Below are 27,740 nucleotides of genomic sequence, written 5' to 3' on the forward strand. Positions count from 1 at the left end.
CCTGAACTGTCCCTCAAGGGATCATGTGAATATGTGTCAAATGTCAGTGTTTTGCAGGTTTTTGGTAGGACTCAGGAAGTTCGCTATTAGTTGAACGCTAAGTAATGGGCAACCAATCTAAGTACATGGTTTCCTTTTTCTTATGACTCTCTAGATATGAGAAAAATCTATTCAGTGAGCAACAGTTTACTCAACTTTGCATTGGTTTTATCTGGAGTGATCCAGATAATGAACGTAATAAAGTCCAATAAACCTTTTGATCTCTTTGAAGTCCCATGTTTTAATACATATACTTAAAGGGGGAAGTTGGAATTGAGATTTTTTTTTCTCTTGTAGGTACATCGTAAAATCAGAGAAGATTCTGACATGGCCCAGGACTCCTTGCAATGCCTGGCGCAGCTGGCCTCCATCCATGGACCTATATTTCCTGATGAGAGAGCACAGGTTGATTACCTGGCTCATTTTATTGAAGGATTACTCAATATGATTAATGGGTACGTTCATAAGTTATAAAGCAGCAGGATGAATCACTTTTCTTTTGTATTCTACACCGAACATTTAAGGAGTAATTTTACAAAATTGCTCTACAATTTTTATATCAGAAAATTAATGGGCAGAAAATCGTGGGGCGCATGTACTCCTGATATGTGCTCCCTGCAAGTGAGGCTTCAGGCCAGGAACATGATTTTGTAAAACTTACACCCCTATGTCTTAAAGGAAAGTTTGCTTGATAGAAATGTTTTTTTCTCCCCCCTCCCTGTCACCCCAGCTGAGATCACTTGACTCCGCACAGGCTTGGGAATAAACTTAAGACCTTCCTGGTTTGTGCAGCTTAGCTAATCAAAATTTTAATTACCATTTAATACCAATTACCATTATAATTTACATAGACTTGTATAAGAGACCCTGATAACTGGAATTCGGATTTGAAAATATTGTATACAATGGAAAAAAAATCAGTTTAAGTTGTCAGTTTTTCTTGTACGTCTTTTCTGTTACCCATTACTTCTAAGGAAATGTACTATAGTGTAAATCAGGGGTGTCAAACATATGGCCTATGGTCCGGATCCGGCCCGCAATACAGTTTCATCCGGCCCACGGTGTGCTGTGTGTCCTGAAATGGGACATGACTCTCCCGGGCGCCGCTTCTAACAGCCCAGGAGGACAGCACCCATTTAAACTTTACCATCGGCCCTTCCTGCTTCATGACGTCACTTCCCCCCCCCCCAATCCACCCATGCCGGGGTGATGTCATGAATCTGAGCATCTGTAGACAGAGTTCCTTGGACAAATTCAGTGGTACTCTTCTGCCTGTGTTTGCAGGTAGGAGGGTAACAGCGGGACAGCACATTCTTCCTTTGGTGCAACCATACCAATCTAGTAATTATTTGGGAGATTAAGATCAGGGGATTGAGACGGGGGGAGGGGGAAATTGGAGCACGAGTGGCGCCGAGAGCGGAGCAGCCAGCAAAGGAGGTAGTGAAACCCTGTGGATAAATAGTAAAAGATTGTTTCCAGTACTGGGTGAATGGGGAACAAGGGGACGGCAACTGAGGATTCTCACTGCTTTTGGAGCATCACAAGCTCCAGTACATGGAGTGAGATGCAGGATGGCCGAGTACAGACCGGCAGCGGCCCACTGTGGAGTTGGGGGGAGCACTCCTGTTCCTCCATGCTCCACATAAGTGGAAGTAAAAAAAAAAACTTTCCCAACCATTTCCTCAGTGGCCTCCAGCGGTCCCTTTAAGGGCTGCTATTTAGGCTGCTGTAGAACTGGAAGAACTAGCTGAAGCTTGCACGGTGCATGCTCCACCTAGTTTTTCACACATTTTGCAGAAGGATCCTGAAATAGGTGCAGGACCGTTCTTTGCATATTTAAATTGGTTCAACACTGATTTCAGGCAGCCACCAGGTCCAACTAAAAACAGTGAGGACGCTGGCGCAGATTATGTGCAGGACCTCACACCCAGAAATTGGTATACATTGCCCCCGTTTTACACCGTGTCCCCAAATAGCTTTTGCTAAATGTGGCCTACGCAAAGTGCCAGAATGTCAAATCAGGCCCACCACGTAAATTGAGTTTGATACCTCTGTTGTAATCTTTTTGGTAATTACATACATTCATTGTAGGTACAGCACAGGAGGCGGCCATTCGGCCCATCATGCCTGCACTGGCTCTTTGAAAGAGCTATCCAATTAGTCTCATTCCTTTGTCCTTTCCCCATAGCCCTGTAAATTTTTTCCCTTCAAGTATTTAACCAATTCCCTTTTGAAAGTTACTATTGAATCTGCTTCCACCATCTTTTCAGGCAGTGCATTCCAGATCATCATAACTCGCTGTGTTTTTAAAAAAAAATATTTCCTCGGTCACCTCTGGCTCTTGTGCCGATCAATTTAAATCTGTGTCCTCTGGTTACTGACCCTTCTGCCTCTGCAAATAGTTTTTCCTTATTTGCTCTATCAAAACCGTTCATCATTTTGACCACCTCTATCAAATCTCCCTTTAACCTTCTCTGTTCTAGGAAGAACAACCCCAGCTTCTCCAGTTTCTCCACATAACTGAAGTCCCTCATTCCCAGTGCCATTCTAATAAATCGCTTCTGCACCCTCTCTAAAGCCTTGACATCCTTCCTAAAGTGTGATGCCCAAAATTGAACATAATACTCCAGCTGAGGCCTAACCAATATTTTATAACTGTTTAGCATAACTTCCTTGCTTTTGTACTCTATGCCTCTATTAATAAAACCTGGGATCCCATATGCTTTTTTAACAGCCTTCTCAACTTGTCCTGCCACCTTCAAAGATTTGTGTACATACACCCCCAGGTCTCTCTGTTCCTGCACCCCCTTTAAAATTGTATCATTTCATTTATATTGCCTCTCCTCATTCTTCCTACCAAAATGTATTACTTCACACTTCTCTGCGTTAAATTTCATCTGCTATGTGTCTGCCTATTTCACCAGTCTGTGTCCTCCTGAAGTCTGTTATTATCCTCCAAGTTGTTTACTACATTTACGAGTTTCGTGTCATCTGCAAATTTTGAAATTATACCCTCTACACTCAAGTCCAGGTCATTAATATATATCAAGAAGAGCAGTGGTCCTAATACTGACCCCTGGGGCACACCACTGTATACTTCCCTCCAGTCTGAAAAACAACCAACCATTCACCATAACTCTCTGCTTTCTGTCCCTTAGCCAATTTTGTATCCACGCTGCCACTGTCCCTTTAATCTTATGGGCTTTAATTTTGCTAACAAGTCAGTTATGTGGTACTTTATCAAATGTCTTTTGGAAGTCCATAGACCCAACATCAAACGCACTACCCTCATCAACCCTCTGCATTACTTCATCAAAGAACTCAATCAAGTTAGTCAAACATGATTTTCCTTTAACAAATCCGTGCTGACTTTCATTTATTAGCCCATACTTATCCAAGTGGCAATTAATTTTGTCTTGGATTATTGTCTCTAAAAGCTTCCCCACCATGGCTGACTGGCCTGTAATTGCCAGGTTTATCCCTCTTCCCTTTTTTGAACAGGGGTGTAACATTTGTAATCGTTCAGTCCTCTGGCACCGTCCCCATATCGAAGGACGATTGGAAGATCGTGGCCAGAGCCTCCGCAATTTCCACCTTTATTTTCCACCCTCAGTAACCTAGGGTGCATCCCATTCTGGACCGGGTGACACTTCTACTTTGAGTACTGCCAATCTCTTGAGTATCTCCTCTTTATCTATTTTTATCCTATCCAATTTTGCTAATACCTCCTCCTTTACTGTTACAATGGCAGCATCCTCTTCTCTAGTGAAGATGGATGCAAAGTATTCATTTAGTGCCTCAGCCACGCCCTCTGCCTCCATAAGAAGATCTCCTTTTTTGTCCCGAATTGGTCCCACCCTTCCTTTGACTACCCTTTACTATTTATATGTTTTTACAAAAGACTTTTGGGTTCCCTTTTTTGTTAGCTGCTAATCTATTCTCAGACTCTCTCTTTGCCCCTCTTATTTTTTCCTTTAAATCTCCTCTGTACTTTCTTTATTCAGCCTGGTTCTCTACTGTATTATGAACCTTACATTTGTCATAGGCAATTTAATGTAAAAAGCTGCCAGAAAGATTTTCCCTTGAGATTGTTTTAAAAACTTGTAAATTTCCATTTCTATTTTTCAAGTTATCAGGACATATGAGTTGCATTCAATTTGTATCTTTGTCGCCACACGTATAGGATCTGAATTGTGTGTTAATTCTGTGGTAGTTTAATCTCAACTGAAAAACTGCAAATATAAGTCAAACTATAGAGTTTTGGAGACTGAAGTTTTCTTTAGTAAATCAACTTTTTCTTTTGTGTTATGTTTTGATTATTTCAGTTTCTGTTTAGTGGAAGTTGACTTCAAGCCCATTTAATTTTCTAGGATAGAAATCGAGGATTCTGAAGCCGTGGGGATTTCGAATATTATGAGCAACTTGATTTCAGAGTTCCCACGCAGTATCTTAACTGCCATTCCAAGTGAACTATTTTCTTCTTTCATAAACTGCCTCACACATCTCACCTGTTCTTTTGGACGGAGTGCTGCCCTGGAAGAAGTAGTAAGTATTTTTTCATTTTACTGTAACATATTTTGCCTTAATTTATGACTTGAAATCAAACATTTCAGAAATACTTCACATAATATATCATTGTCATTCCTCTACAGAAACTGGACTATTGACGCATTTCTAGTGGTTTGCTCGTCTCAAAATGGCAACTTTTAGTCCAAAATTGTTTGATTATAGAATAGAAAATGCATGGTCTGGACTGGCTAGTTCTGAAAGGATCTGAACAATACCGGCACAGGCACGATGGGCCGAATGGCTTCCTCCTGTGCTGTAACTACTATGATACCAATACAGTTCGGATTCTAATCTTAGTTGTATATTTTCCTGTGCAGTAAATTACATAACCAAACGGCTGTGATGCATTTATTTGTGTGACTGATGCTATTTTATTCTGAAGAGAGAGAAATTTATTTTATTGCAACAGCCTTAGCTTTTAATAGTTTGACATCATGGCATACTAGCCAGAAGAGCTTGCAAAAAAACAGTTGAAAGTAGAAAAAGGCTCCGCCAATGACTTGACTGGTTAAGCCAGTGAGTAGCTGAGCCATACAGACCAAGCCTTGGTCCGAGCCTTGGTCTGTGTTGTGCTGAGTTAATGGGGTGGCACTAAGGGCGCAGTTATTGGTCTTGGCATCCTGGATTATTGATGAAAAAATTTGCTGCCTGTCGTAATTCATCAACTCTTGCTGGAAGTACATGCATGTCGATGTTGAGTGAAGGCAGGATTGGGCTTGACTGTAATGTTTCCTGGAGTTGAATATCCTGCTGGCACTCAGTCTGAACCTAATCTGAAAAATGGCTATTTCAACAATGTGCCTGGGTCCCATGAAACCATACCCCAACAAGGAGGAAACACCTTCAGGCAAAGGGGAGCGAAGTAAATTAGCGGGGGGGAAATGGTGAGAGGGAGTCGCCACCTTATATTTCGAACAACATGCTTTGCGGCCTCCGATTTGGTATTTTTACACTGCATGTAATTGCTGTGATAGAGACAGCTTTCAGTAAATTTTAAGGAGAGTTGGAAATGCTAGTAATACTGTAGGTTGTGCAGAGTAGTTATAATGGTGTTTCCAATTTTGGAAAATTTAGCAGCAGCATATCACTATTTTATGTGAGAATATTGAATGTCTTGGTAGTTGATGTCAATTGTGCATTGTTCTGAGTTCTTTTCATAGGTTCCATGCCAACTTCATCTCTTAATTTTACTTTCAATTTGTAAAATATAATGTTGGCGTTATTCTGTAAAATGTCAGTGTTTGCTGTGCATTTAAGTGACATGCACATACGGTATTTGTTCTGGATGTGTTGAATAGTAAAGTATGGTACTGACTAATTTCTGTTTTCCTTTGGGAACATTCCTACCCATTGAAAAATGTATTTATAATGTGGCATATTTGAAAAATGAGTATATATGATTTGGTGGTGACAAGAAATGAAAGAACTAGGATTAGGAGACAATTGGGCATGTCTTTTGACAACTTCCCATGTGTTTGTTTCACTGTCATCCAAGATTCTTTCCCAAATAGGAAAGATTAATAGGAAAACTGATGCTGCCTTTGTACAATGCTAGTCATTTTGTAGTAGCATAGGCAGAAGCCTGAAGGCATTCTTGGAGAATGGTGCATAGTCTGATGGAGAGAGGGAGAAATTGTGATTATAAAGAACAGTTGAAGAAACTGAAAAATGTAGTTGGGAAATTTGAAAGTGAACAAAGTCAAACCCACAAATTCGGTAGTACAGATAAAAGGAAATTTCTGATCCTGTGCAAATTGGCACCATATCAAGTTTGCGCAGACAGTATTGTAAAGGCAGTCTGTTTTATGTAAGTTTAGTTGCACTCTTTTAATATGTGTACACCTACTGTGCAATAACTAGATTCTGTAGTATTTTCAAGACAAAATGTTAGAAATGCAATTTTAAAGAAATCGTAATTGCTAACTTTATACTATAAAGAATAATGTTTCTTCAAGGCATTCTCACTCCAGCTGCTATTGGTATTTGTAAAATAAATATATCCTGCTATAAATAAGACTTGTGGGTTAGTTTTAGTAATCCCTGGATTTAACCCTTAAACATGCTTGTTCATATCTGTAACATATTTTCCTCACTAATGGGGTCTGTGGAGAAAGAGGAAAGCTAAAAGTGACATGATCATAGAAAGATTACAGCACGGAAGGAGGCCGTTCGGCCCATTGAGTCCATGCCGGCTCTATGTAAGAGCAATCCAGCTAGTCCCATTCCCCCAAACGATCTCTGTAGCCCTGCAAATTTTTTCCTTTCAAGTACTTATCCAGTTCCCTTTTGAAAGCCGTGATTGAATCTGCCTGTACCACCCGTCCTGGCAGTGCATTCCAGATCATAACGACTCGCTGTGTAAAAAAAGTTTTTCCCTCATGTCGCCTTTGGTTCTTTTGCCGGTCACCTTAAATCTATGTCCTCGGGTTCCTGACCCTTCCGCCAATGGGAACAGTTTCTCTCTATCTATTCTGACTAGACCTGTGATGATTTTAAATACCTCTATCAAATCTCCTTTCAATCTTCTCTGTTCCAAGGAGAACAACCCCAGCTTCTCCAGTCCATCCACGTAACTAAAGTTCCTCTTTCCTGGAATCTTTCCAGTAAATCTTTTCTGCACCCTGTCTCAGGCCTTCACATCTTTCCTAAAGTGCAGTGCCCAGAACTGGACACAATACTCCAGTTGTGGTCGAACCAGTGTTTTATAAAGGTGAATTTAGATGATGAATTAACTGAATCCATTATTTACTCACTCGTGTGTGTGGAAGATCCAAGCTGTTCAAACACTGAAATGTTTCATTAATACTTATGGTTCCTTTAGTAAGATGGCTTTATTTAGAGGATTGTTGACTTTTGCCTTTTGTATCCTGTTTCTACTCAAAGTATAAACTGTACAGGCAATAATCTCACCAGTGACTAAATTATCAGTCTTTAATTAGGAGTACAAAGTGCTCAGAATTTGTTCTGCATCACATGCTTTATAAGTGAGTATTAACAGTGCAATCCATTCTGTCTGTAGATTTGACCATTGATATTGTAGAGGAACATTCAGATGATCAAAAATATTTAAACAGAAAAATGTGTACACTAAGATTTTGACTGTACTGATCTTGCTATGGGTTTTCAGAAAGAGGTGGAAGGTGCTTAGAGCTTATAGTCACGTGTAGATATTCTTGTAATGCTATTTTTGTCTGGAGAAATGCACGTTTATTCACTTCTATATATCTACTTTCTATTCAATTAAGTCATTTACTGAAATGTGACATTGATGCAATATATTTGTTTCTAGCTGGACAAGGATGACATGGTATATATGGAGGCATACGATAAACTCCTTGAGTCATGGCTTACGCTCGTGCAAGATAACAAACATTTCCATAAAGGGTTTTTCACTCAACACGCTGTACAAGTTTTTAATTCCTACATTCAATGCCATTTGGCAGCACCAGAGGGCACAAGAAACTTGGTGAGTTCTCTGTCAAAATTTGCTTGCTTTGTTTTCCTTCCCTCTGGTATAAAAGATGTAGAGCATTATATTTTTCAACCAGCAAAACAGCAGGTTTTAACTGTAATAGAATAGTATATCTTTTGCTCTTGCCCTATATTGCCATTTCCATTTTAGAGGGCTCCAGTGCTACCAGAATTTTAATGGCGTTTTGAAATAATCGTGTGATTCATATAAAAAATGTGTTACTTTTAATAGCGTGGAGGTGCTTTATGTCAGATAATCCAATAATAGCTATAGAGGAGACTGTATATTTGTACTGGAATGTCCCCTTTGCCATTGTCAGTTTTTTTTTGTGCCTATTCTTTCCCTATGGCTCATGAAGGTGTTGGCTCCAGGGGTGCAGTTGCAAGGGCATCAAACACCAGATTACTTTCACAAAAGGATCATCAAACTTAAAACCTCTTAAATGACTTCTAGTTAACACACTGAATTCAGTTTATAAAATTATGGTGGGTTCATCTTGATGATGAGGTCATCCTTCAGTGCTTAGTTTTGAGTCTAATCAGCTAGTTCGGGGGTGTCCTTCAGTGTTCACCCGGAACAGTATTTTCAAGTGATAATTTGCTGAAGCGCTGTTCATAAAAATCCCAAAGCAGGTAATCAATCTTCCCATAATCCTGTGAAGTAAAGAGTGTGTGAACTGTTTGCGCCGGTCACTGATAAAAAGGCCCCATCTAATCTGGTATAAGGTAGGGTAATTCTCTGGCCTTGTTTTAAGTTCTTGTAGCTTAGTTCCACCTTTTAGTGTTATCATGCCTCAGTGGTACCACTCACCTGAGTCAGAAAGTTGTTTGTTCATAATAACTAGTCATTGAGAAGGAGGCAACCTACAATTGAGGCTAGAGCAAGACGCAGATACTAACCAAGAGTGTTGCTGCAGAAACACCAGTGAAGGCAGGAAGACTTGAGTCAGGTGGTCATCCACAAGACATCGACCTAGTCCTTACCTACAGCTTTAAGGAGCCTTGTTGTCCACATGACCCTGAGAAAGTGGCTCCAACACCACCTTCAATTTCAATCCCTCAGCTAACATCAGTGCCCCACCTTTGCTGTGTAGCTACCTTTTTAACTATCAGAAAGTTCTCCGGATGAAGTTCAAATACAATGCAATCAATTTATTCACCTACTTTGAACCATTTGTCAGCAATGTTGGTATTTTTTTCCATAGTATTTCCCTTTAGTGCTAATATATAAAAGAAAGAAATTGCAATTATATAATGCTGTTTATGGCCTCAGGACATCGCAGAGCGCTTCACAGCTAATCAGTTACTTTTCAAGTATAGTTACTTATGTAGGCAAACAGGGCTGCCAATTTAAATGCAGCAAGACCCCCACAAACAGCATTGAGATAAATGACCAGATAATTTTGGTTGAGAGATGAGTATTGGCCTGAACACTGGGAGAACTCCCCTGCTCTTCAAATAGTGCCATGGGATCTTTTACATTCATCTGTAAAGGCAATTGGAGTGTATTTATTGTGTGTAACTTCTAACTCCTGTGATAACTTCCAAATGACTCCCCAGTGGAAGTAGTAAATGTGGCTGATTTTATATAATACCTCTAATGTAGAAAGTGCTTCACAGAGGCAAGAGAGCACCTTGTAGATCGAAGTCCAAGATTCTATAGCAGAAATGTGAACATTCATGAAAGATACTCCCACTACACTCAGGACCTGCAGAGAGCTTCACTGAAGATAACCCTGAAGCTGGCGTGAGTTGCCATGAGCTCATGGTAGACTGCTTTGTAGGTCTGCAAGAACAGCATGGTTAGTACATCCACAATAACTTAGCACTTAACAGTACCCTGTGCCATTAACAGCAACTGTTGCAAGTACCAACACCCACACTAGAGGATGTAGATAGTTTTTTGAGCAGGTAGCACTGGTTGAGTCACAGTGCAAAAGCAAAGAAGAGCCATTGGTCGTGGCAGTGGATAAGGAGGGACCTGTTCGCGGACTAGTTTCCTTTCTTGCTGAACTGCAGTATCTTGGGATTTACAAAAGCAAACAGCTGTTTGAGTAGGATCGTTTACAGGTGTCAACTGAGTGTGTCCAAAATACACAACAAGGTCTGGCCAGGTGTGCAGAGGAGTCAGCTCATTGCATCCGTGTAGTCAGTGTGGTTTTGTTGGCACATGTATCAGCTTGTGGCAATGACGCAGGCTGCTGTAAAGCACTAGCTAATTCTGTGCTGTTAGGCTTTTTTTTCAGGCCTACAAAACAGAAGCACACTTTCATAATGCCAGCTGTAAGACACCTCTGCTGCATATGATGCTTTTGTATTTGAGTATATGCATTTGTGAGTAAGTGTGTGGGGGAGGGAACACACTGCAGGGTTCTACTAGTTCTAAGCTGGAGGGATACCTGTGGTTCACCTTTGTCCAATTCTTGTGTGTTCATAGTTTGTGATGTCCAATGTGACCTCTTCTAAAGGAGTCAAGGGTTTGAATTTCAGGGCCCTCCTCCACTTTTGGTTTGCTCTCTTTTTGTTATGCACCATCTTGTCTTGCAAAAAGAGTGGTAGTCTTGAGATGTTGCAAATTTCAAGAGCACATATCGTGACAAGTGCTCATCATACAACCCATTGTGGATGAATTCTTGAAAATGCACCTAGGTTGTGAAAGAAGGAATTCTGTGAAGCCGCTTTAAGATGTTCGTGTGACCAGCTTCAGTTGTAATTTGCAGCTTGAATTTGCGTCATGCTACAGTATGGTCGTTCACAGTAAGTAGTCAAAAAACTGTAAAGTTGTCTGAGTACTTTGCATTGGGCAGTAGTAAAAGAGTAACTGTTCATGAGGAAACACTTTGTGGCATGCGTACTTAGGGCAGTTATTTGATGTTGGAAGCTCTAGGACAGTTTTACTTTGGCAGCTTTCCTGAGGTCTTCCATCTTCTTCCTCATTTGGAGCCATGAGCTGTGGCCATTGCTGTATTTGCTCGTCTATTTTCTCTGGCAATGCACTTTGGACCATGTTTTTCTGAGGAAGATAGCCTTGCATGCCAAAGAGAGCAATTCTCCTTTACCTTAGAATAGAATCATAGAAAGATTACAGCATGGGTGGAGGCCATTCGGCCCATCGAGTCCACACTGGCTCTATGCAAGGACAATCCAGCTAATCCCTCTCCCCTACCCTATCCCTGTAGCCCTGCAAATTTTTTCCTTTCAAGTACTAACCCTTTCCCTTTTGAAGGCCATGATTGAATCTGCCTCCAGCACTCCCTCAGGCAGTGCATTCCAGATCTTAACCATTTGCTGTGTTAAAAAGTTCTTCCTCGTGTCATCTTTGGTTCTTTTGCCAATCACCTTACCCTTTTTAACATGATTTCAAGGGCAGCATCCATGACTCTGTACATGCAAAGGTAAGTACCCTCCATTTTCTAAGAATATTGCAACATCAATTCCTTCCTTTGGTGTTAAGGCAGTGCTGTAAATGGCTGCTGTAGCATTTTAAAATTCCTGTCAGCTGTGTGAGTGCTCCCTCAAGCTACCTACTTTGCAAGTGGGAACTTGCTCTGATTATTAAATTGATGTAAATGCCAAATTTCTGGTGAGAACAGCCATGTGAGGAAAATATAGCAGGATCTGCCACTTCCCACTCTTCCTGCCTGAATTGCACACCGACAAGAATTTCTACCTCTATAATTTTTGACTTTTTAAAAACTTTCTTGCCGCTTTCCTATAGGTGGCTAACTAGCTCCGTTATGGTTCTATGGGCAGCAGCAACCCTCTGTCACATTGCCCAAGTAAACTTTCGTGTATGAGCCTGGATGATAAGTGTTAGCAATTCTGCAGGCATAACAGTTAAGTCCAGTCCTGTCCTAACAAGATGTCTTCACATGTACAGGAGTTTCCCCCGATAATCAACAGGAACCATGGGTGTTTCTTTTTCCCTTCCTAGCTTGGGGTGCTGATGCCAATTGCAGCATCTAGCCCAGCTGAGATCTACTTCAGGACAATCTGGGAATTGAAGATGTCACCCTCTCTCTGATTGACTTAGTATTACACTGGGCATTGTTGTTACTCGGTACTGGGGAAGCATCAAAGAGATTATTAAAGGGCATTATATCTGCGATTTCCTGATTAGAATTGATTGGCTTTTTCATTATATTGTAAAGGATAATTTTTGGATAATTTCACACAAAGAATCAGCAATATCTAGATGGTAATAATTGTATGTGGTCTTTAGGAATGAGACAAAAGAAAAGAAAGACTTGCATTTATGTAGTGCCTTATCATATCTCTGAGCAATGTCTCAGTACTTAAAACTTTTTTTTTGAAATGCCATTAATTAATGTCAAATGCAGCAATAATTTTTGCGTAGCAAGATTCCACAAACATCAGTGAGGTGAATAATCAGTTAATCTGCTTTTAGTGGTGGTGAATGAGAGAGGAATGTTAACCAAAACAATTGGAGAACTCCTTGCTCTTCTTTGACTGGGCCTGTAGTTATCGGATGTATCTCTCTCCCCTTTTTTGAACAGGGGGGGGGTAACATTTACAACCCTCCAGTCCTTTAGCACCATTCTCATATCTAAGGAGGATTGAAAGATGTGGCCAGAGCCTCTGCAATTTCCACCCTTACTTCCATCCACAACCTAGGATGCATCCCATCTGGACTTGGGTGACTTTTCTACTTTGAGCAAGGCCAACTGTTTCTACCCCATCTCCTTTACATTGACACTGGCAGCATCCTCCTCCTCTTATGTGAAGAGCATGTAATGTACTCATTTAGTACCTCAACCATGCCCTCTGCCTTCACAAGAAGATTTCCTTTTTGTTCCCTAATTGACCCTACCTTTCTTTTGACTATCCTTTTACTTATCTAAAAGCTGGCACTCCCTTAGTACTGCACTAAAGTGTCATCTTAGATTGTGTTCAAATCCTGGAGTGGGATTTGAACCTTTGACTCAGACGATTGTCCTATCAACTGAGCCAAGCTGAAACATGACTTTATTATTGCAACTTTGTTGATGAATCTTATTTTTAAACTTTTTTTTGTTGTATCCTTGCATATGCTAATTAGGGTTTCCCCTTAACCTCAACAAAATATTCACATTTAATTTTGGATCCCTCCAAAAGTGCTGATGAATTTATCATGATTGTAGTAAATTGCAGAAATATATATTTCCTTTGCATGCAACAAAACCACTGCATACTAAGTAAAGGAAATTTGAATTCAACCAGTAATGCTAACATGTTTACAAGTATTGGTCAGGGCATTTTCAATTAATAATCCTTTCTCACATTGGGGATTTTATTCTTAGTTTGCTGACATTTATAATTAGCAACATCCTCTAAAATGAAGACCAGCGTGTGCAATAAATTCAGCCACGCAGGATTCTTATCATGCATCAGAGCAGACTGTCTTCAACATATTCAGAAGAATGCTTTCTAGTGGTATATTGCACTTGTGTAATGCAATATCATTTATGTAATGACTAGAATGGACATATACTCATTGCGAATATGGTTTCAGTTAGATATTTAATTTTTAAAAAGAGGATTCTTTGAGGGGTTTTAAATCCCAGGCTAGTCTGATCAATCAGATTCCTAGATACAAGAATGTCTGTGTCACTGCTGGGTACGTGTTATTGTGTGCACTTGAGTATTTACTGAGAGAGATTGCTTGCATTCCTGACATGTTTGTGAAACTTGGCATTCTAGTCAGTCCTTCTGTGTTGAAACTTTGAAGTCATTCCTTTTATTTTGTTGATTTTAGTTAATAAGGTTCACATATATTGGAGTTTCTTCCTAAAAACAAAAATGGAATTGCCATATGCACTGTTTAGATGGAAGATCTATAATACTGGTTGATGCAGTAAAGCAACAATCAAGACAGTTATTAACTACATTTGGAGAATGTTCTGGATATTAATATAAAAAATATCTACACACTTAGGCTGATGAAGTAATTCACAAGTGACTAAGTTGCAAGTAGCTTATCAGCCTCATAAATGGAGATGTTTATCAGATTCTCCATGCTGACCATGTAATGTTTTGTTTATGTAACAAATATATTTCTTTAGTGTTTACTTATCTCCATATTTTATTCAGTTTAACGGTGGCTATTGTAAAGGGTGTCTTAAAACTCCCCATTATGTCATGTAAACTGCCTTTCACCTCTTTTCAGAGGTGCTTGGCTATCATCTTGAAGTCCATTGCTCATATTATATTGAAATCAGTTGGCACAGATGTTTAAATATCTAGCCCTGTGATCCATGAAGCATTTATATGAAACTGAAGATTGTTGGCTTGTGATCTTACCGTTAACACTTGCTATATATACAGTCAGCTGTAGTGTAATGAAAGGTATGTGTGCACACTGCCCTTCTCAAGAGGTCCTGAATATTTAGAGCTCTGGCTGTAAGACTGTAATTTTTAATTTTAGATAAAAATGTTTTTTCTGCTAAAATGTAAGATTCCCTAAGCACAGAAGTGTGGTATATCTTGATCATTTAATAGGAAGCACAGGAAACTGATTGACATTCTCAAATTTTGCACTTAATACCTGTGCTGCACCCTTTTTTAATGTGGAGCATTTATAAGTAAATATAGGCAGGTGAGATTGTGGTGCAACTGCAAATCTACTGCCTGTAGCAGAATATTAAAATGCATGATGTTAAACTAATCTAGTTCCGATCTCTGGTTGTTCCAGAGAATGTTGAATATAGAAAATTATTTCAAAAAGCCGCCCTCAACAATCCGTGCCACAGACCTTTCTTAGCTGAAAGGCAGACCAGTTCCCAGCATTCTGCTAATGCTGCTACGGTCACTACAGGTTACTAAGCAGTGCTAAAGAGAGGCCCAAAATGATTCACTTGTTCAGGCATTTCCCTCCAAGAAAGAAAGAAGAAAAACTGCATTCATGTATGTTCTGCACAAGTGCTGGCCTCCATTAAGCATCTTGCCGTTAGAGCATGGCTGAGACTGTGAATTACGTGAAACTGTAAGCAGGAATTTATGTTTGTCTGCTCCAGGGTACCATGTCTTATCTCTGTATTTTTGCACAGAAAGAAATATACCCACAATGCACAGATTTTAAGGTTTATATTCTGTAACAATCATTGTAGTTTTTGACTTGGCAGAAAGTGAAAATGAGCTAGAACAAGAAATGCCCTGGTAGCTTAATGATGCATGGTGCAGTTATACTGCTGCTTTTGAATTAGTGATCTGGTTTCAGGTGTGCAATGACATGAAATATGGCAATATACCAGATGCTGACCTAATGCACTAGTGCACTAAAGATAAGCAGTGTGAGATCGCCAACAGACCCTCTCAAGTCAGTTAAAGTTCACACATACTGCAGTATAACTTGGGCTAATGCGAAGTTGCATTTTAAAAGTACATAAGGGGTTCATTGGACCTCCTGGGAATTTAAAAAACTTTTCATGTATTTTATTAGGACATTAGCTGCTGGGGGAATGGAGCTCTAAATAGAGTTTCATTGCCACCTACCCAGTCAAACATTGTTCAGTCTGCTGTATAACAAGGATTTGCTAACTACACATCATAGCTGGGAAATACTAGTTTTGGATCAGTAGCTGCAGTGTAACTGGACCTTTGAAGGGATGACAAGGAACCTGTTATTCAGGTAAGTTGCTAGATGTGACTGATATAAAATATGTAACTTTTTAAAAGCAGATGAAGTACACACACGCATAATTGGAGTCATGCCTGATGTTGGCTGTGATCAATTTATCATTTCATGTGTGTTGAGCAGCAATGTTGATAGTGTTAAGTGAGAAGGGATTCAGACATTAACATAAGAACATAAGATCATGGCTGATCTGATCCTAACCTCAAATCTAAATTCATGTCCAATTTCCTGCCCGCTCCCCGTAACCCCTAATTCCCTTTACTTCTAGGAAACTGTCTATTTCTGTTTTAAATTTATTTAATGATGTAGCTTCCACAGCTTCCTGGGGCAGCAAATTCCACAGACCTACTACCCTCTGAGTGAAGAAGTTTCTTCCCATCTCAGTTTTGAAAGAGCAGCCCCTTATTCTAAGATTATGCCCCCTCGTTCTAGTTTCACCCATCCTTGGGAACATCCTTACCGCATCCACCCGATCAAGCCCCTTCACAATCTTATATGTTTCAATAAGATCGCCTCTCATTCTTCTGAACTCCAATGAGTAGAGTCCCAATCTACTCAACCTCTCCTCATATGTCCGCCCCCTCATCCCTGGGATTAACCGAGTGAACCTTCTTTGTACTGCCTCGAGAGCAAGTATGTCTTTTCTTAAGTATGGACACCAAAACTGTATGCAGTATTCCAGGTGCGGTCTCACCAATACCTTATATAACTGCAGCAATACCTCCCTGTTTTTATATTCTATCCCCCGAGCAATAAAAGCCAACATTCCGTTGGCCTTCTTGATCACCTGCTGCACCTGCATACTAACCTTTTGATTTTCTTGCACTAGGACCCCCAGATCCCTTTGTACTGCAGTACTTTCCAGTTTCTCGCCATTGAGATAATAACTTGCTCTCTGATTTTTCCTGCCAAAGTGCATAACCTCACATTTTCCAATATTGTATTATTATTGAATGCAGTGTGCTGATCCATTAACTGCACCTAACATTGCTGGTGGTATATTTGTTTTCTCAATATCAAAATCTTTTTATACATAATGACCACTGCATTGGATTGGAATCTTTTGTACTGTTGTCTCCACATGGTTTGTTGTCTACAATCTTTGAAAGAACTGGGCTCAAATGGAATGACTTGTTTGCAGACTCCATGCAGTTCTTCTGGATTCAAGTGTTCCCTGATATTAATACTAAAATAAATGTACATATACTCGCATACATACACACGCACATCTCCTACCCCACCTAGCTCTAATGTTTATCTAGAATTATGTTCATTGAAAGATGTTTTTGCTTGCGACATACTGATCCACAGAATGATAAGCAAGGTTTCCTCTAATTTTTTTCGGCCATGTGCGGATGAATTTGGGTTTGTGCACTGATATAAAGGCTGTGTGCACCACCATTAAAAATAACCACAACTTTAAATCTAAGTCTTAAATCTTTTTAGAAAACATTATTCAGGGTAAATAACTAACAGAGCAAGTATACAAAATAATGGATAATTGTAACAAATTAATGTTATATTGGCTGATAAATTTATATTATTTATGAAATGGGTTTCTTAAGTTGCACTAGGATTGAGCAGACCAGTCTCATTATATTTTTAAAATTATCCGATGGGAACGATTCCAATCAGCTTAATGATACTGATTCAAACAGTAATAAATCACGTGCAATCAGAATTTTTAAATTGAGTCAGAAATACAAAACAGCTGTCAAATCAGTCAGTGTGAATTTGGGGATAGGGAGCAGTTTTTAATTAAAGCTCCCCCCCCCCCCCCCCCCCCCGCCCCTTCCATTGAATATCCTCAGCGGGGTTTAAAAAATTATTACATTCCAATTGTACATCTTGCAGGCCTCATTAGTTTTAGCTGCCTCTATGTGTGGGCCCCTCATCTCTTGTTTGGTGCAGGTGCCCGGTCTCTGGGTACTGACAAAGGCTTCGATTTTACTTCCTGGTCTGGTTTCCGCGTAGCTAATCAGCTGCTTGCTGACTCAGTTCCTAGCAACGCGGTAAACAACGTGGCAGCTGGGGCCAGAGCTGCGGAATTGGACACTCTGACCTCCGGACACTCCCCAGCACCAGAGGCAGAGCAGCCTGCCTGGGGCTGGAGCACTGGGGACTGGGGAGGCAGAGCTGGGGAAGGTCCTGGCACTGGTCAGTGTGAGAGGGGGGCCTGGGGACTGGTCAGTGTGAGAGAGGGGCCGAGAGCACTGGTTTGGTGCGCAGACTAAATGTTTAAGTGCGCGTCCCACAACAGACTGCTGCGCGGCTTAAAGGGAACAGTGATGATAAGGTATGGGTTTGTACTCACAAAATCTTTTAGGAATCTTATTCAGGCTGCATAATGAAGTACTGAATAGGAAAAAAAGGCCATGTGAAAATAAATCACGCTTAGTGCTTTCCCCCCACCACCTAGCAGACAGTTTAAAAGCAACATTCATAGAACGTTGGGAATTGATTACCTCGGTGTTGTCTGGGTCAGGGCATTGTAAGAAGAATGAGGCAAAAGTAACTGGCAAAGTTGAGTAATAAAAAGTCAATTGATATTTGACATTTTAATTATACAGTATTACCATAGAACTTTGCATTGAAAATTTTTACACCTTTTTATTTAATATCAAATATCTAACTTTTTTGTCTTTATACAGACCACCAATGGTGTAACAACACATGATGAGGAAGAAATCAGTGAAGTACAGGAAGATGACCGAGAGATGTTCTCAGACCAGTTGGCTAGTATAGGCATGCTAGGAAGAATAGCAGCAGACCACTGCATACCTCTTCTTATAAGGTGGGTAGCTAATTTACTGTCACAAGAATTTGGTGCACAATTGACTTAGAATAAATCATCATCTGACCATCTGTGTAGTGCTGTTTTTGGGAAATGTCCAAAACTGAGTTTTAAATGGAATTAGTTGCTGTTAAGTATTTGAGGCAATAGCATATCTAGGGAGTGTTCTGGGAAGTGGTACCGCTTCAATTTAATCTGTCCTTGATCAGTCAGATTTAAAAGAAATCGAAATTTTTGTTTTGCCAGTTTTTCCTCCTGAAGACATTGCTGGGGTACAGTAACATTGGTGGCAGTCTCTCTCCAGTACCTTGCCCAAGTGGCAATTATTAATGTGTCAGCCTTAATGGTGAGTGTTGATGGGCTATTCATTCATGGGGAGCATCATAGCCAAGCTCAATCATGGCCTAACCTGACATCTACACACTGCATTTCAGCAGGGTTTGCTGGAGAGCAATTAGGAGGGAAGACCCTGGCCTATTTTACCCTCCTTAACCCAGGAGCCCTGAGGCTAATTGTAACAACTTACATTTTATAAAGCATCTTTGACAAAGCAAAAAATCCAAAGGCACTTCATGGTTAATTCTTATTTTGTAGTACCTTACTAATGCCCTAACTCAGATCAGCTAACTCAGGAGTTTGAGGATTGAATCTGGAACCTTCTTGGTCTCAGCTACCCTCTGGATAAATAACTGAGCCATCATTAGCTACTTTTAAATTTAGGCATTTAGTGAGCCACTACAGTTAGATTTAACTGGTAACATTAAGGTGGACATTGCCAAACTTTGTAACCACCGTCTAACTTATGCTTGGGGCACGTGAAAAGATAGTGTTCATTACTATAGCCTATAGATATAATCTTAACCTTGTATACTGACAAAAATAAGCTTGATGTGGAGATGCCGGTGATGGACTGGGGTTGACAATTGTAAACAATTTTACAACACCAAGTTATAGTCCAGCAATTTTATTTTAAATTCACAAGCTTTCGGAGGCTACCTCCTTCCTCAGGTGAACATCGTTCACCTGAGGAAGGAGGTAGCCTCCGAAAGCTTGTGAATTTAAAATAAAATTGCTGGACTATAACTTGGTGTTGTAAAATTGTTTACAAAAATAAGCTTGGTTTGGAAAGATGGAAACGTGTACCCCAGTCTTTTGTAATGCCTGATTAATGGTTTTAAAATAAACAGTTTTAAGACCATCCTGTTTTCCAGGATGTTTTTCATAATTTTAACATCACAAACATTACATGGCATAACTCTTGCATGAATTATTGGAAAAGGACATTGTTTCACAGGCCAATGCCTGCACATAGTAATGGAACTTTCTATTCTGTGTGGTGGAATTTAAAATAAAAGTTAAGGAGAAAAGGAGAAGAGTACAATAACATGATAGTTCTTTCTTCATCCCTTTAAATTCTATGAATGATTGATTCACATGCATTATTAGATGAGATAGTTACAGAGGGACAATAGAATATATTTAGAGACTTAATTAGGGGACTGTAAAACAAATGCATTCCGTAGTTATATAGTGTAATAAAGGAGATAGGAAACCAATATGGGGATTGATAAGTAATACAGGGGATAAAAAGCAGGCATGAGGGGTGGAATGACTGCCTCCTGTGCTGTACCTTGCTAAGATACTATACAGTCATAGCTTTACAGGTGTTGGTTCTTGCTTGACAATCTGTGGCTTAGAGGATATAACTGAATTTGTCGACAAAGGAATTCGGTAGATTTAATAAACCTAGGACCTTGCAAAGCCTTTGACATAGTACCACATAAAAGATTACTTTATAAGGGAGAAGGGAACAGACTAGGAAAGAGGCTTTTGCAGTAGATTAGTAGCTGAAGCAGAGGATGTAAAAGAGCAGCATCAACATTGAAAGATGACTGGCAGGATAATGTGGGGATTGGTTCTGGGGCCATTGTTTTTAGTATAAATTTGGAAGAAAGGAAGCTCTTCAAGCTTGTTGATACAAATTTGGAAGTGGTCATAATTAACAAAGTAAGGAACAAGTAGGCCCGTTGCAGAGGGTTCAGGATGGGTTGGAAGATGGGACCAAATAGTGGGAGATGTTAGTGAAATGCAAAGTCATGAAGCTGGGGGACGGAAACAATAAGTAAAAAATCTTTACATAAAAGGTGTTTAAAATGTAGAATTCTCTGCTACAAACCATTGTTAAATCGGTCCCTACGTTTTTAAAAAAGGGAATTAAATCGTTCCTCTAAAAAAAAAAAAGAATATTAAAGGGTATGGGAAGTAAGCCAGAGAATGAGATCAGACTAAGTAGCTTATGTGATAAAATACTGGAATGGACTTAAACAAATGGACTGTTTCTGTACTGCAACATTCCATGATTCTATGAGGCAGTGGGAATACAAAATAAATGGGAACAGTGTACAGAAAATGATATGAGAATACAAGATTACTCCCCATACCCATCAAGCAACTATTTAATTCCTTTTTTAAAAGAATTTTAGTGGAAAACACCATTAAACCATCTGCACAATGCAACAGTGGCGAAAAGAGCAAACCTGATCTTGGAATGTATAACTCAAGAAATAGACCATAAGTCCCAGAAAACAATGATTAGTTTGTAAAAGTGATGTGGAGATGCCGGTGATGGACTGGGGTTGACAATTGTAAACAATTTTAGAACACCAAGTTATAGTCCAGCAATTTTATTTTAAATTCACAAGCTTTCGTTCACCTGACGAAGGAGGAAGCCTCCGAAAGCTTGTGAATTTAAAATAAAATTGCTGGACTATAACTTGGTGTTGTCAAATTGTTTACAATTTAGTTTGTAAAAGGCACTGGTTCTCCCCTTGAGGATTATGTATACTTCTGGGCACCATTCCACATGGGCAGTCCTGGCCTTGGAGAAAGTGCAAAGAAAAATGAGACCATAATTACTATACAGTTGGAAAATAGGAAGCTTAGAGGTGATCTTATTAAAGTATTTAATATCTTAAAAGAAATATATCAATTGAATCTCAAAGATGTTCAATATTAATATAAGCTGTTTAGCAATGGGACATGAATTTAAGTTTGAATGAGAAACGGTGAATACACAGACAAGATGTAACTTCTTCACGCAGAGGGCGATGAACATATGGAACAGTGCCCAAGGAGGCAGTGAAAGTGGAGGATGATATAAATTTCAAGAGTGTGATGGATGAACTTTTGACAGGACTTGAACGGTATTTGAGATAAAGTGGGCTATAGATTCTGTCCCCTTAGGGATCTGCCCAAGGGGTAGAAATTATCTTTTTGATTTTTTTTTCCTGAAGAATCTACCACCATTCAAGCACTCCGTCTCTCCGGCCTGGTTTGCAAAGCACCAGTAGCTGGGTGCAGAGCATGCTTTTTTAAATTTGGAGCACTTGGAACCACGATGACGATTCTAACCTGCAAACTCCCCCCCAAGGCCAAAATGCAACACTCCCCTTCCCCTCTGCAACAGCCCGATGCAGAGAGCATAAGGAGACCAGCCCCAACATTTAAGTGGCTTGTTCCAGCCCTGCCCTCAGCAAACTGGGTGAGTGCTAAATTGGTACAACCTAATACCAGGAATGAGGAACTATAGTTATGAGGAGAGATTTGAGCTACTGGGACTATTTCCACTGGAGCAGAGAAAGATAAGAGGAGATTTAATAGAGCTTTTTAAAATTATGAAGAGACTTTTTTCCTGGTTGGGAGTCAGTGATTCAGGCTCATGAATTTAAAATTGTTATTGAGGGAGAAGACAGATTAGGAGAAGTTTCTTTAAAACAGCTGTTAAAATATGGAATGCTTTGCTTTTGGGGGTAGTTGAGACAGAGACAATTGCACTTTATCAGGGAAGAATGGACAAACATTTGAAGCAGAGGACGATACAGGTCTATGGGGAGTGAGCAGGGCAGTGGGATAATTTTGGATTACTCTGGAAAAGAACTGGGATAGACACAATGGGCCAAGTGTCAGCCTGCTATGTTGTGCACTTCATTGTTCTAATCAAATTAAGGTGACTGCAGTACTGGCCCAGCTCTGAATTCCTATGAAGAAATATCAGAAATAATCTTTTATGAAATGCAATTAGACAGATCTCCGACTTGTCCATCTTCTCTTGTCCCTTTGGTATGTACATATGGAAGAATGAGCTGGTGTGGTTAGTGGGATTGGGACAGTCTGCTGGCACAGACAAATTAGGGATGTAGTGAGGATGTAATCAGATCCTATCAAATAGGCATGTTGTGATAGCACAGACAATGCGGATAGCTCCAAATAACAAGCACACGCACTATAATGTGTTGGACCTGATGAGCATGAGCCTAGCAACAAATGTGATACAGCACAAAGAACATCATGTAGAGGTTTACCTAAAATGTTAAGTCCTGAAATTGAAATTAAAATAAAAGTCCAAAAATTGTTCGGTGAACGGACATACTTATAAATCATCTATGTCAGTGATGTCCAATACATTAGCCACTAGCCACGTGGTTAATTGGGAATCCAGATGTGGCTAATTGCATTTTTGATTAGTAAATAAAAAATGAGTAATGGACACCGTTGGGCATGTGATCTCAATACTCATGTTCGCACAGCATGTGTAATTTAACCTTTTTTTGCGTTTGTTGATAAAATGGTAAGACAAAAAGCAGTGAGCGCGAGTCTTTTTTTGATCATTGTGCGGCTTTACTTCTTTGGTTATTGCTTATTGGTTATCTGTTAAAATGGTGTGTAACATGGGTGATAACGCTGGACTGGAGCACCATGCAAACACCAACAACATTGTACGAAGAGGGGAGCAGTCATCGTGGCCAGCTCAACCAATCGCAACAACCGCTGAAGGCTAGAAGAAGAAAGCAAGCCCAACCAATAATGGGCAGCTCCAACAGGACACATTATGGCAAAGGGCATGTAGCATCCAACTGCATTCTGGATGGAGAGCAAGGGTGGGTCTGTCGCATCGTGTTGTGCAAGTCAACATTCTCAGCAATCACATTGATGAAGTCAAAGTACCGCTCGCAACTACTGGACAAAAACCTAGAAGCTGCACTCAGATGTGCTGTGTCTGATAAATTCATGCCAGAATTCCAAACTTTAGTGAAAGAGAAAAATTGAAAAGTTTTGTACTAAATGGTGGTAGATGTTTGTTAAGTAAATATATACATGAAGTACATTTGCCTGTATTATGTGGAGGGTGTTTTCTACTAAAATTAGTGTGTGTGGTTAAAACAGTATTGCCGCAGCCGCACCTGTGGCTAGTCAACAGTTTCTATTGAACAACGCTGATCTATGTAAAGATAGATGATCCATAGTTGTGGAGATTATAGATTTGTATGTTAGATCAAGTTGTTAAGTAGGGTTATTAAATAAGTGTGGAAACCCTTTAAACTCGCAAGGGATATCAAAACCAATACGAAGAACATTAGGAAAAAGAGGGTGGTCAGGAGCAGTGTTGGCCCCTTAAAAACTGAAAGCGGGGATATTGTCATTGACAATGGGAAAATGGCGGACATGTTGAACAATTACTTTGCGTCAGTATTTACAGTAGAAAAAGAGGATAGCATGCTGGAAATTCCAAGAAAACTAATATTGAATCGGGGTCAGGAACGCGATTAAAATTAACATAAGTAAAGCAACAGTAATGAAGAAAATAATAGCACTAAAGAGTGACGAATCCCCAGGACCAGATGGTTTCCATCCCAGGGTTTTAAAGGAAGTAGGTGAGCACATTGCGGATGCCCTAACTATAATCTTTCAAAGTTCTCTAGATTCAGGAACTGTCCCTCTGGATTGGAAAATTGCACATGTCACTCCGCTTTTTAAGAAAGGAGAGGGAAACCAGGGAATTATAGACCAGTTAGCCTAACATCTGTTGGGAAAATGCTGGAGTCTATAATTAAGGATAGGGTGACTGAACACCTCTGAGAATTTTCAGTTAATCAGAGACAGCCAGCATGGATTTGTGAAAGGTAGGTCGTGCCTGACAAACCTGATTGAATTTTTTGAAGAGGTGACTAAAGTAGTGGACAGGGGAATGTCAATGGATGTTATTTATATGGACTTCCAGAAGGCATTTGATAAGGTCCCACATAAGAGACTGTTAGCTAAGATAGAAGCCCATGGAATCGAGGGAGAAGTACGGACTTGGTTAGGAAGTTGGCTGAGCGAAAGGCGACAGAGTAGAGATAATGGGTAGGTACTCACATTGGCAGGATGTGACTAGTGGAGTCCTACAGGGATCTGTCTTGGGGCCTCAATTATTCACAATATTTATTAACGACTTAGATGAAGGCATAGAAAGTCTCATATCTAAGTTTGCCAATGAGACAAAGATTGGTGGCATTGTAAGTCGTGTAGATGAAAACATAAAATTACAAAGCGATATTGATAGATTAGGTGAATGGGCAAAACTGTGGCAAATGGAATTCAATGTAGACAAATGTGAGGTCATCCACTTTGGATCAAAAAAGGATAGAACAGGGTATTCTCTAAATGGTAAAAAGTTAAAAACAGTGGATGTCCAAAGGGACTTAGGGGTTCAGGTACATAGATCATTGAAGTGTCATGAACAGGTGCAGAAAATAATCAAGAAGGCTAATGGAATGCTGGCCTTTATATCTAGAGGACTAGAGTACAAGGGGGCAGAAGTTATGCTGCAGCTATACAAAACCCTGGTTAGACTGCACCTGGAGTACTGTGAGCCGTTCTGGGCACTGCACCTTCGGAAGGACATATTGGCCTTGGAGGGAGTGCAGCGTAGGTTTACTAGAATGATACCCGGACTTCAAGGGTTAAGTTACGAGGAGAGATTACACAAATTGGGGTTGTATTCTCTGGAGTTTCGAAGGTTAAGGGGTGATCTGATCGAAGTTTATAAGATATTAAGGGGAACGGATAGGGTGGATAGAGCGAAACTATTTCTGCTGGTTGGGGATTTTAGGAGTAGGGGACACAATGTAAAAATTAGAGCCAGACCTTTCAGGAGCGAGATTAGAAAACATTTCTACACACAAAGGGTGGTAGACGTTTGGAACTCTCTTCTGCAAACGGCAATTGATACTAGCTCAATTGCTAAATTTAAATCTGAGATAGATAGCCTTTTGGCAACCAAAGGTATTAAGGGATATGAGCCAAGGCAGGTATATGGAGTTAGATCACAGATCAGCCATGATCTTATCAAATGGCGGAGCAGGCACGAGGGGCTGAATGGCCTACTCCTGTTCCTATGTTCCTATAAGGGAGTCAAAGGATATGAGGAAAGGGGAGGAAAGTGGAGTTGAGGTAAAAATCAGATCAGCCATGATCTCATTAAATGGCGGAACAGGCTCGAGGGGCCGAATGGCCTACTCCTGCTCCTATCTCTTATGGTCTTATGTAAAAACCAGAACATGTTTTAATGGGAGTGATGAAGGAATGTGTGATAAATATTAGTTTCTGATTTAATTAGTGATCATGTAATGTTTTGGTAAATCTCTGTTTGTACATTTCTTTCTTGGAAACCTGCTCCAATGTTTCTATTAGTGTAGTTATATTAACCTTTTAAGATCTTAATAATAGTGACCCAGGACGATTTGCCCACATCTCACCAATGCAATTGGGATAGCCAGTCATGCAATCCTGTACAGTGTGCCTCTGTACAGTGTGCTACGACCAGCCTCTGGAACAAAAATAATCACTCATTTTTAATAGATCATTAGAGATTTGTTGCTTGCACATTGTTAGTGATTAAATGCCAAAATATGAATTCTGTAATTTGATAAACTGAATTTTCTTTTGTCTGATGCAGCTTATTAGAAGATAGAGTAACAAGGCTTCATGGTCAGTTACAGAGACAACAGCAGCAGTTCCTTTCATCACCAGGGCCAGCGTCATTGGATAATAAAGTACTGGATGATTTGTATGAGGATATTCATTGGCTACTTCTAGTCACAGGTAGGATCAGTACTAAATGTATTCTAAAATATATTGAGTAGATAATGTTTTTAATTGCTATTTGTATTTTTCTTCATTGAAAAGAAGGCTGCGTACTGTACAGGAACTGACTTGGCAAGTTCTTTAAAAAGGCTGTAACTAATTTTGCTAACCATCAAACAAGGCAATTTTCTTAACGCCTGGTATGTTCAGGACTCTCTTCAGAAATGTTTCTTTCAGACTAAGTGTGCTGACATAAAAATTTACCACAAAGTTGCCAAAAAGATGAAATGGGTATTTGCTGGGGTAGAGTGCTCATTTTAGCCAACTAGAGATCAAAAGTAGCTGTGGTGTGAGATGGCTACCTCCTATAAGCATTTCATGAAGAAAAATTACTTCAAGAAGGAATGTACCCAAAACATTTCAGATTGTGAAAAGCAATGCTGTATGTGGATTTGGAGTGTTGGTGTGGATATCTAAAGATTTGCAGGAAGAAAAATAGTGCTCTTTTAACAAAGTACTATTCAGCTTGGGAGAATCTTGACATGGATAACAATGCGTATAGAGGGGCAAGTCTGCTTTAAACTGTATGCTCCTTCTTAGTTGCATGATTTTTCTTCTGGCTACTTAGTGAAATATTTTGTTGCATGAAGAAATTCAATTTGGTTCTATGTACCTTGTAGCATGTTGATATAATATGAAATTAATTCATTATTCTTCTAGAATTCTAAACCGTACTTGTAACCTGGTATTTTTGTGTTGATGTTGCTAGGCTACCTCTTAGCTGATGATACTCAGGGAGAGACTCCTCTTATACCTCCAGAGATAATGGAATATTCCATTAAGCACGCGACTGAAGTTGACATTAACACAACACTTCAGATTCTGGGTTCCCCAGGGGAAAAAGCCTCCTCAATCCCAGGATGCAACAGAACAGATTCTGTGATTAGGTAAGTATTTATTTTGAGTGATTTGATTGGAAGAAAGGTTGCTACATATAGTAGCTTTTATTTAAAATCTTTCTAAAGCTAGTTGTAATCAATAAAAAATAATTTTAAAAATGAATATCTGTTCCACCGAAAGCTATAGGACCTATCAATAGTATAAAGTTTTAGGTTAACTTTTAAAGTCCAGTCCAACTATTCGTTGTCCTGGAGTTGTGTTGGTAACTCCTTTTATTTTAAGCATCGTGATTAAGCATGTAACAATTTGTTTTAAGTGTTGCAAATGCATAATATTTAAGAACTATTCAGCAATAGTGCTGGGGATGGATTAATTAGTGTTCTCTTTTTTTTAAAAAAACTGTTTTTGAAACAAACAGTGCCCTTAAAT

At 39.7% G+C, this 27,740-nt stretch overlaps 1 protein-coding gene across 1 annotated transcript in view; it reads left to right on the top strand.

Annotated features, from left to right (window-relative positions):
- xpo4 (exportin 4) overlaps nt 1–27,740 on the top strand; it is a 143,035-nt gene that overhangs the window by 76,342 nt on the left and 38,953 nt on the right. Inside the window, exons 9-14 of the mRNA XM_067986078.1 lie at nt 337–494; nt 4,410–4,584; nt 7,898–8,074; nt 18,364–18,506; nt 26,284–26,429; nt 27,181–27,358. Coding sequence (XP_067842179.1) covers nt 337–494; nt 4,410–4,584; nt 7,898–8,074; nt 18,364–18,506; nt 26,284–26,429; nt 27,181–27,358 — 977 coding nt within the window. The remainder of the gene's footprint in view (nt 1–336; nt 495–4,409; nt 4,585–7,897; nt 8,075–18,363; nt 18,507–26,283; nt 26,430–27,180; nt 27,359–27,740) is intronic.

Source organism: Heptranchias perlo, chromosome 6 (assembly GCF_035084215.1).
Source record: "Heptranchias perlo isolate sHepPer1 chromosome 6, sHepPer1.hap1, whole genome shotgun sequence".
NCBI lineage: Eukaryota > Metazoa > Chordata > Chondrichthyes > Hexanchiformes > Hexanchidae > Heptranchias > Heptranchias perlo.